Raw genomic sequence first — 11,104 nt, forward strand, 5'->3', positions numbered from 1 at the left:
AACAACAACTTAGATCAACAAGAACGATAAAACTCTCCCTTACGCTTGCTTGCTCTAAAAGACCTCTGAGCTAACTATATATTATTTAAATGTGCTGCTGTTTCTACATTTTATCACCAAAATGAAACCATTTTCTAAACTGCTATGAACAACTGAAGGCCTCAAAGTGTCCTTTGAGTCATTGTGTTTCCATATAAAATCCTCACACCTCCCAAAGAACCCTTAAGAACCCCTATTTTCTTGGTGTGTAAAGCTTGCAACAGTAAATATGTTGTCCCCCTCTAATGACGCACCGCTCCACTGGTCCAATCCGTGACACAAATGCTGGATCATGACAAGACTCCTCATTCACCAAGGTTAAAAGTTGGTGTCTGAGATGTCAGGTAGGTCACTGAGACCCTTGTCCCTGAGCATGTGCACCAGATTTTATTCACGCTGAGTGAAACAGATCCAGAGATATAAAGACTTGTTAGTTATAGCTCCACATTGTGGTCAAAATGCAACGTGTGCCAAATTTGGTTGCAATAACACCCTTAACTGATTAATATGAGTATATGTGCCCAACTACACACCCAATCATTTTTATTTGTCAGTAGCAGCAATTCTTTTTCAAATACTAATCAAAAGGATTACTTTCATGTGACGCACATACATACACATTTACGGATGGACAGAGACCAAACTAAAGTCCTGTCCCCAATTTGATCTTCCGGCCAACAAATCATCATAAAAAATTATTCAGACTGTTTAAAAATCCTAAATACCAACCTTAACTGAAAATGACAGCAAAAATGAGATACAAGAGTCATTTCATTTTAAAAAACATTTATATGTAGATAGATACGTATCTAGACGGTGATTGGAAATAGTTTAAAGGAAACATTTTATATAGTCAATGTTCACATAAAATAGATGTTCAAGCTAAAAATGATCTTGAACAATGCAACAGAATGACACTCACCCAGTAGACTGGCTAGTGGCGCCACCGTGTGGCCATTGTAGGCCTTGGCTTGCACAGACCGTTTAAGCTCGAAGGGAGTATCATGCCAGCAAGCTCAACGTCGAACTTACAGTAGTAATGTGGTTTACAACAGCTGATGCAGTTAAAAATCTACGTCTACTTATTTTTTGATGAGCCATCAAGTTATGGACAGTGTTTGGAAAGGTAAATGGACAGTAAGAAACCAAGCCACCAATTTATTCATAAATTACTCGTCATCAAAGATACAGTATTGTAAAGGAATCCTTAAATGTAAATTGTTTACTTAACTAACGAAACTTAGAAACTACTCAAAAAGTAGTACACTATAACCAAACTATTCTGTGATAGAAATTAAGTAAATTGTTGCCTGTCTTCTAGCAAAAAGCTATTGTGTAATTCCAGTTGTAACCGCTAAAATAAACCGCTACACTGCACAAAAATTATCGACAACTGAGAACATATTAATCTCATATTTGAAATTAATTAAACTACCACATTAATTTAATTACTGCAAAATGTAGTTGATTTATAAGGTCAACTACAGTACATGTAGTTCCTTATTCCAGAAGACTGCTTATGAGCTATGAAAGTGGAACAAATAAAATGATGTGAAGGAACACTATTTGGTTTCTTATCATAACATGCTGTCCCAGACATTATTCTAAAGGCCTTCAGAAATAAGGGATTGTTTAGTATCAAGCAATAAGGCTGTTATTGTATAAATCTGTGTTTCACCGCACTCATTGTAGCCAACCAAAGTCGACAGGATAAGGAGCAGCTTGTCGGCTTTATCTCAACGGAATCCTGGAGGGCTAGGACTAAAACCACATCTCATCCTCGCTCCCCGGAGCCCTGCTGGACAGCAACTGAGTGCGTTCATCCTCAGAAGTAACTTAAAGTCTTTATTCTGCGGTCACTGTAAGCCTTCTTCAGACCAGGTTGACCAGTCTGTACCAGGTCTACCAGTCTCTACACCCAGACACAGCCTTTAACCGTGTCAACGTCCACGCCGGGAAGAAATCCATGTTCATGCCCTCCACGCCTCAGACATAGTCGTTGAGCCTGTAACCACTGCTGGACGCGGAGGTGCAGGAGGGGCTGTGGTTTCCTCTCAGGACGGTGGGGGGACGGTGCGGGGGCGCCGGGGTGTCCACAGCACTGAAGACAGGGGGAGAAGGAGGGTGGCCGTGACGGGGGACATGGAGAGGAAGGGCGTTCCCGGACCGGCCGTTGCATTTCAAACAGAGGATTCCTCCTCCCGTCAGACTCAGACAGGCCGAGACGTAGCCCAGATACACCGCCAAGCCAATCTCGTACTTCACACCTGCACAACACATGGTGACATCTCTTGTTATTAACTGGAAACGACAAGTGCGGTGCATACGCAGGAAGTTGTCATAAAATAACATATTAAACCGGCGCTCTGTGTATGACGTTTAGGTTACTGTTGAATTGAAACACCTCCTCATCATCTCCTCGGCTTCCCTCAGCGAATGTCTCAGGCGCGTGGAAACAATTACGTTGACAAAGAAAATCTTAAACATGAACTTAAATGATTAACTGCAGACGTCTTCTGGTCGTTTGTGCCCTGTATTTGTGCCGGCGGTAAAAGACCTTACGTAATGTTGTCACTGAGCCGTACCTTCGGGTAGAATGGGATTGTAGAAGTCCAGGATGACGTCATTAGTGGTCCAGCAGACGGTGATGAGGCAGAGCGCGCCCGCAGACAGAAAGCAGACCCCTCCGCTGACAGCCAGGGCATGCTTGGTGGGTGAGCCACGGGCACAGCGGGTACATTTCATCCCTACAGAGGACACTAAGGCTGCCAGGGTGGAGGTTAGGCAGGACAGCACCATCAGCGCTCGCGCCACCTAGGGGATGAGGTCATCAGCACTGTAATATCGTTTAGTTTTTTTAAAATGACATTCGCTACTTCAGCGACAGCCGCCGCTTCCCTGGCCTCAGGTAAACTGAATTGGAAAAAGTAGATAAATACGTTGGTAAAGCAGTGCTACCTGCAGGTCGGGGGGCAGAGACAGCATTGAGCGGTGTATTTCACACTGGTAGATGCCTGTGCTGTGCCACGCACACTCCATCCACAAGCCCTTCATGTAGGCAGTAGCTGTGATGATGTTGGTACCCACATAGGCTGTCCGCCGCCAATGGGGAAGCACAGTAGCCACCACACTGCACACCAGACCCAGCAGACCCAGGAAGAAGCCCAGCAGCTGGACCGCCATGCTGGCCATGTCTGGAAAGAACAGAGAACCACGCACGCACACAGAACTACACAACACTAGTGCACACTACACAAAACAGGACTCACGGAACCACACACCCGTTGACACACAACCGAACATGAATCCCTTTGAGGTATTTTCCCAGGTCTACGGTTGAAACTCCTGTGTGTCGAAAAGTCAGTCACGGTCCTGTATCGTTGCTTCAGAGTGGTCTCCCGGAGCTCTGTGGATTGTGGTCCCTGGGCAAGGCTTCAGTTGCTGTCTCTTTGGAGCTGTTTTGAACAATTGGACTCTGGTTCTGTTTGTTTTTCAGAGCTCTCCAATGGCTGCTTCTGCCGAGGCTTCTGTCCCTGGCCACGCTGGCTGAGTGTGTGACTAATAACTTGTTCCTCATACAGCTCCACCTGTTCAGCGTGGTCCTCTGAGCTCAGCCAGCTAGTCTCCCTAAGACCGTGACTGTCCCACTGCCCCTGCAGAGAACACACATGATTAAACATTTACAGAAAGCAACACCCAGCTGAGTTGGTCGTTACAAACCACTAACTTCTAAATGAGAGCCTGTTTCATAACTCCTGGAGGTATTTGGTGTATAGAAACACAGAAACGACATAACCAGAGCATTCAAGATGTCCTGTAATTCAATTCAATTTCTCCATGTTTAATACTCCTTTTATTTCAGTCATACTATTTAAATTAGCTAATTTAGAGTCTCACGAATAACATGTAACATGCAGTTTTCAATTCAACACAGTAAATGTTTTATCTCTGTTGTTGATTCACAGACAGACTTGTAATTCAGTCACCAGCTGCATCAAAAACATGACCTATCATTTGAATAGAGCACTTACAGAACACAAAGCCGTAGCTCATTTTACACTCAATTTCATCTGAGCGAGGACACAATTATATAAACGTGCCCGTAAGTATAAATAATACTCTGAATTTTCAATACATTGAACATTTTGGAGGGGTGCTCTGAGGTGCCAAACGTTTAGAAGTTTAAGTGTTAGGAAGTCAAGGGCAGTGAAGCACTGACTTTCATCTACATGGTTTTCTTCTCACCTCTTGTAACCAACTTTTGAAAACAACTCATAGTGTGACTTGAGGAGTGCAGACAAGTAGAGGCTGTGGATGTAGTGAACAATAAAACATACGCCGCCGCACCCGCTTTCACGGTTAACTGGATGTATTAGCAAATTCCAGCGCTGTGTTGATTTTGTAATTCATTATAAATTAAGAAAAAAGGAAGGAGGGGAGATGTGGGGGAGGGGCAGGGGGGAGCAATCTCAGCTAATTTGTGGAGGCTCCAGCCATCTAAGATCAGACTTAAGATATGATGCCACTCCTGCCAATGTGACACACTCTGGGTAATGACAGACCGGAAGCCTCTGGGCTCCAAGCACGGCTTATCCCAATCAAATCAGAACACCTCAGAGGCCGCAATGGCGTTTTTATTGTCTTGTCGCTGTTATAAACAGGATGCTTCACATTTCATTATGATTTACAAGGCACTATAACATGGATCCCGTGCCTCATTCAGAGAGAATAAAGTTGACATGATATCAATATAACTACAATCCACATTCCAGATTTCATTTATCAACAATCTATAACCTTTTCATCTACCAGCCACCACAAAACGAAACATTAATCGTTCATCGTTTTCTACTCTATCAAAGCACAGCTGTTTCTGTTCCGTAGGAGAAACTGGGAACAGAATGCTCTTTGTTCAAATGATTGATTCTGTAAGGGAGACGACAACCTCGAACAATAGCACACTGATAAACATGTTATTTGCAAAACGCATTGCTTCTCCATCCACAGACCACATATAATACAAAGTAAACAGATGAGAATAAAAGAAACACTACATTTAGTGTTACATCCAACACCCCTCATCTCCCCCTTTTTACCTGTAACATGTATATTGACCCTGCTGCCATCCACTCCTGCAGGTGGGTAGAGGAAGGTGTGTTCTATGCAGACTCACAGTCAGTCTTAATGGTGCTTATAAAGACCTCTCTATAGTAAAAAAAAAAAAGTCCAGCTTTCTCTAAATCTCAGTTTCCTCCTATCACCAGTGATGCCTCTGCTCCACTGTCCAAGTGAGGGCAGTGTATGGATGTGTGCTCTTTCTTTCCTGTCAGCGATGTGACGCGCCGTGGCTTGGTGTAATTCTTTTTTTTTTTAACTCTTTGACTTGTCAGGGTTTGATGTGAACATAGTTTCTACCCCAGGATAATAGAGAAGGAATCACTTGGCCCTTCATGTCCTCACCCGCAAAGATAAAACCAAGAAAACATAGTGGATTTTCAGTATTTCAGGAAGACTATAGTGGGTAACAAGTAGCTTACTATTAATGTTCAGGCCTTAGCTGTCATCACAGGACAACATAAACAGTGTTCAGTACCTGCTGTACTCGGCAGGAGATGGTAGATGGTGTGAACTCATCAAAGTCTGCTTGTTGATCTTGATCTGGTCAGTGGTAAACAGTCTCCCACTTTATTTTTATTCCAGTGTGTCCTCTGAGTCTATAAAAGACAGACAGCGAGGCTTCAGGAAACAGCATTCCCAGTCCGGCTGTGACTCCTCCGTATAGTAGCCTACACTACAGCCTACAAAACTGTTGCCCTAGCAGCCTGCAGTGCAGCCCATGCTGGCCAGTGTTTGTCAGACTACCTTATAGGCTTATGTGTTTTGTGTACCTCCCTCCAGAGAGAGAGACGCCATGTTAATGCTGTAGTTAATAGTCTTAGAGGAAACCCTGTAATCCTCCACGTATTAGGGAGCTGGGGCACAACAATTCAAGGAAAGCAGGAACTACAGGACCTGTGTCTGTAACAAGGTGTATATAATATACATCTTCAACAAGAAGAGGAGACTTCGATTTGAACTAAAAAAATGTACACCTCTCGAATGCAAATATGGCATATGATTTGGCATTTTTATCCATTTATACACTGGTTATTCTGCTTTTAGTAGACTAAAAATAGCCAGAGCTAAGTGAAAAGGTTATGTCATTTTATACTAATTTTAAACCACAGTCACAAGCTAGACAACATAATGGGAATTAAAGGCAAAGTTATAATGAATCAGATAAATAATCTCATGTTTACATGACATTACAAATTCATGCTCTGATTCAGAACAAAATCATTTCAATCTTATATTTTATTTGGCGCGAGAACAGTTCTCGCGCCGCGAGGGGGAGACAAAAACAAGAAACTCTGTAGATCTATCGGTTTCTGGGGTTGTTTCTTCTGGGCACTTGATAATTACCTAATTATTTACTTCATCTATAACTAGCTACTGTGATACAAGAAAGGAAAGGCAGAGGACAGTTAACATGTTTACCTAGTGTAAGATATTGTTGAATTCCTTTTCGCAGCCAAAAGCTGAGAGAGCCGGCTATCGAACGAGCTAGCTATTGTCAGGTAACACAAAACTAGGCAAATGACAGCTAATTAGCATTTCAATCTGGCAGCTGTCTCTGATGTTGCTTGTTCTCTTTGGAGATGTAGCTATTCATTCTCCCTGCAAAATTACTTTTTTCTTTCCATTTGCAGTGTGTCTCCGGGGCGATAAGCGGCCAGACAGTGTTGTGTGGCGATGGCGACTTTACCCAGGAAATGTATATCTCAGAGGTTTCACCGCCGGCGGTGCCGCGAGCCCTACCCGGTAAGAACCATCACTACCCGGAGTCAGGACAGGGGAAGTGGCTGTTTCTTTGAAAGGTTACCCGCAGAGGTCTTCGACATGGTCCTGGACAGACTCTCTGGTAGGTGTAATTAACCGGTTTAAGGAAATACAATGCTATTAAGGTAGACTGAAAAACTGGCTTGCCTGCGTTATTGTCCATCGTCGATACGTGGTAAGCTACGTAACCACCATCTCTTCAATCGTGTTACCATTGTTTGTGTGTGATTTGACTCGTTACCGCAGTTCTGGAGATCAGTGTGTTCAGCATGGTATCCAAGGCCATCAGTCGCTACGTTATGAACCACGTCTCTACTCAGGCTTGGAGGAACAGAAAGATCCTACAGAAGCTCCAGCCCCATCAATCGTCCTATCCTCCTTCCAAAAATGACACTGACACGCTGAGCCACTACAAAGCGCTGGGTAGGTCAAATGTCCAGCCTTTAGGCCTCAGTGTGCACATTTCAGTCTCTGCCACGTATGTCCTGCCTTCACAACTTTGCTCTTCTCTAAAGTCAATCTGCTACTGTTTATGGAGCTGAAGTGTTGTGAGGTTAAATAACAGTGTAGTTGCCTACAGCTTTATATTATCAACAAACCTTCAACAATCTGTTGATTAACAACTGCTTAAGGTTAGGATGAGGGGTAGTATATAATGTTGATGTTACTGATTGTCTGTAGATGGTCTGTAGAGCCTCTCCAAATAAGTGTTGCATTGTCAGGAACTAGTGTTAAGTCACGTAAACGTTCTGTCCTACTTAATTCAGACATGGGCAGAAGATGTAGTCATGGCGTTGTGTTTACCTTGATGTTCTTCTGCTCAGGGTTGTTGTACAAGAGGTGTACCCTGTTGCTACCCACAAAGGACAGGTTAAAGTTCATATATAGCACGTTCTCCCAGGTAAGAGCGAGAGAGAGGGGTGACAGAGACATAGACGCGGATATAGTACAGCTTTGATGGTTACACATTTCTGGCATCAAAAAAGGAATCCAGGCAATTAATCACACAGGTGGCAAGGTTTTAGCAAGACGTCCGTAGGCTGACGTAGGCTCCCTGTCACTTCCTCCTTCCCAGGTCCCCTGCTTCATGATGCTCGAGTGCACTGCCTCCACAGACTGCCCTTTCTTCTCCAGCTATGGAGCCTTCCTGCAGGTAAGACCCCAAAGTAGAAGATTTAAAAAAAAAAAAAAATCCCTTCAGACAAAACAAATGTGACCAATCATTTTCTGTTTCACTCGCAGACGCTGATTGCGGGCTGGGATGAGCTTGAGTGCCATCGGGTTTTCGTCTTCCTCTGTGACTTCACAAATCTTCCCCAAAAGATCAAGTCGGTGGTCACTGGAAAGCCAGGTGCGTGTGGGTCCTTTTCTTCCTGGAGATAGGATGTGAGGAGGAGTGTCTGATCTTTCCTGTCTCCGCGGCAGGGGTGTGTCAGAGGTTGGAGCTGCAGATCCGCGGGTTCTGTCGGCAGGTTCTGTTGGAGCCGTGGAGCAGCCATAGGGACACTCTGTTCTGGCTCACTAGGATCCTCCAGCCCTGGCCTATGGTGTCTCAGGCCAGGCTACTGTTTATCCTGTATGGACCACTGCTGCCTGATGGTTAGTCCACATTTCTGTGTGCTTGTGTGCGCGCCTGTGTGGGTACGTTCTCCCATCATGCCCAATGGTTGTGTTTGTGTGATGTTCTCCAGGTTCTCTGGGCTGGCAGGAGTTGCTAGGGGCAGGAGTACCCCAGTGTTCTCTCTGGGACCTGGCCAAGGCTCTGATCCTGCTACACAGCAACCTGGAGGCTACAGACTGGACCACGGACACCGTAATGGGCATACTGGAGGAGCTTACAGGTACACGGACCGCAGCTCAACACATACATTCTGACTCACACTGACTCACGCCGTCACATCTCCGGTCTCCCCAGTGCTGCCCCGGGCTTGGCATGTGGAGAGTGTGGCCAGGCTGCTGGTCCTGTGTGGGAACACGCTGTGTTACAGCATTCTCGCTAGCAAGGCTCTCAATGGACGTCTCTTTGAAATCTCCCAACTGCTCGTCTATCTCGTATTGGTTAGTATCCCCTACCCACTGTGAGAATGAATGGAATGGCTGCGTCGGTTCAGTACAGCCATGGCGGAATGGGAGAAGCCTGTTGGTTTCCTTCTATTCCCGGGACTGCACACCTTTATGTGAGAAGGGTGCCTGTTACCTGAACTGGTCCGTGGGTGTTGTATTATGGGTTGCATACCATATAGTTGTGTGTGTGTATGTTTGCAGGTGTGTGAGAAGGAAGGCTACTGTATGAACTGGTCGGTGAGGATGGTGCAGCAGGTGTGCCAGGTGTTCTCGTCGCCGGCCGACAGGTGGTCTTTCATCCAGAGCATTGAGAACATGTTCTCTGAGGTTACCATGGAGATGTACGAGGTTGTCATGGCCGGTGAGAACAGGGGTGGACCTGTCTCTTTTATCCTAAACATTATGTACCTTCTCTGATCCTACACTCTCTGTGCCCCTGATCCTACACTCTCTGTGCCCCTGATCCTACACTCTCTATGTGCCCCTGATCCTACACTCTCTATGTGCCCCTGATCCTACACTCTCTATGTGCCCCTGATCCTACACTCCCTGTGCCCCTGATCCTACACTCCCTATGTGCCCCTGATCCTACACTCCCTATGTGCCCCTGATCCTACACTCTCTATGTGCCCCTGATCCTACACTCCCTATGTGCCCCTGATCCTACACTCCCTATGTGCCCCTGATCCTACACTCCCTATGTGCCCCTGATCCTACACTCCCTATGTGCCCCTGATCCTACACTCCCTATGTGCCCCTGATCCTACACTCCCTATGTGCCCCTGATCCTACACTCCCTATGTGCCCCTGATCCTACACTCCCTATGTGCCCCTGATCCTACACTCTCTATGTGCCCCTGATCCTACACTCTCTATGTTCCCCTGATCCTACACTCTCTATGTGCCCCTGATCCTACATGCCTCTATGTGCCCCTGATCCTACGTGCCCCTATGTGCCCCTGATCCTACACTCCCTATGTGCCCCTGATCCTACACTCCCTATGTGCCCCTGATCCTACACTCCCTATGTGCCCCTGATCCTACACTCCCTATGTGCCCCTGATCCTACACTCCCTATGTGCCCCTGATCCTACACTCCCTATGTGCCCCTGATCCTACACTCCCTATGTGCCCCTGATCCTACACTCTCTATGTGCCCCTGATCCTACACTCCCTATGTGCCCCTGATCCTACACTCCCTATGTGCCCCTGATCCTACACTCCCTATGTGCCCCTGATCCTACACTCTCTATGTGCCCCTGATCCTACACTCTCTATGTGCCCCTGATCCTACACTCTCTATGTGCCCCTGATCCTACATGCCTCTATGTGCCCCTGATCCTACGTGCCCCTATGTGCCCCTGATCCTACACTCCCTATGTGCCCCTGATCCTACACTCCCTATGTGCCCCTGATCCTACACTCCCTATGTGCCCCTGATCCTACACTCCCTATGTGCCCCTGATCCTACACTCCCTATGTGCCCCTGATCCTACACTCTCTGTACGTCTCTTATCTCTCTTTCAGGTAACCATCATGAAGACATGGAGACATTTGGGAGCCTCTGTAGTGTCCTTAATGCCAGCGCTCACTTTCACACCGAGGTGGTCTACATGTTCCTTAAGGACTGACGACAGATAAAAGAATAGAAGTGAAGGGCTGAAGAAATCAAATGAAAGGGGACAGGAGAAATGTGCGGTGTCCGGGCCATGGCAAACTTGAATATGAAGAGAGAAAGGGATTTAGTTGGATAGGCTGCCCAAGACCTTATCTCAGTGAATTGTATTTACATCAATGCATAGTTTTGTATGTTTGTTATACAGCTTATTTATACTTTTGTAAATTAAATGGTTTAAAATCTTGGTATCCTTTAAAGGAGTATGTATATAATCATTTTGTATCTGTTCGGAACTATTTCTTACAATTTCATTAAGGTGTTTGGCTTGTACAGTATTATGATTTTAATGGATTCATTGTACTATTTACTGCTAATGAGCTGATGGAAACTGTAACTAATCTGTTTTTGAATACATTTGGAAAAATTAAATGTTTATTCTTTATTATTGATTCACTATTATCTCCATTCACTATTATCTCCATTATTTGAGTTCCAGTGAATAGG

General features: G+C 45.3%; 2 protein-coding genes across 3 annotated transcripts; one reads left to right on the top strand and one right to left on the bottom strand.

The window, feature by feature from the left end:
- Positions 1–849: 849 nt before the first annotated feature.
- Positions 850–5,921, bottom strand: LOC105016390 (claudin-14). 2 transcript variants are annotated; one of them, XM_010880193.3, is made up of 4 exons: positions 5,633–5,921; positions 2,998–3,692; positions 2,625–2,853; positions 850–2,306 (listed from the first exon to the last, which is right to left on the bottom strand). In XM_010880193.3, exons 2-4 carry the CDS (start codon positions 3,229–3,231, stop codon positions 2,026–2,028), a joined length of 744 nt encoding a protein of 247 aa, XP_010878495.1. In that variant the 5' UTR covers positions 3,232–3,692; positions 5,633–5,921; the 3' UTR covers positions 850–2,025. The 2 variants fall into 2 exon arrangements, with proteins under 2 accessions (XP_010878495.1, XP_010878496.1); XM_010880194.3 differs by lacking the exon at positions 5,633–5,921 and adding an exon at positions 5,136–5,621.
- A 546-nt stretch (positions 5,922–6,467) lies between these two features.
- LOC105016392 (F-box only protein 47) lies at positions 6,468–11,042 on the top strand. The gene is made up of 11 exons (XM_010880197.3): positions 6,468–6,656; positions 6,789–7,000; positions 7,165–7,341; positions 7,743–7,819; positions 7,994–8,071; positions 8,161–8,269; positions 8,344–8,517; positions 8,610–8,759; positions 8,834–8,976; positions 9,184–9,343; positions 10,510–11,042. Exons 2-11 carry the CDS (start codon positions 6,832–6,834, stop codon positions 10,611–10,613), a joined length of 1,341 nt encoding a protein of 446 aa, XP_010878499.2. The 5' UTR covers positions 6,468–6,656; positions 6,789–6,831; the 3' UTR covers positions 10,614–11,042.
- The last annotated feature ends 62 nt before the right edge of the window (positions 11,043–11,104 follow it).

This window comes from Esox lucius, chromosome 16 (assembly GCF_011004845.1).
Source record: "Esox lucius isolate fEsoLuc1 chromosome 16, fEsoLuc1.pri, whole genome shotgun sequence".
In the NCBI taxonomy this organism is placed as follows: Eukaryota; Metazoa; Chordata; class Actinopteri; order Esociformes; family Esocidae; genus Esox; species Esox lucius.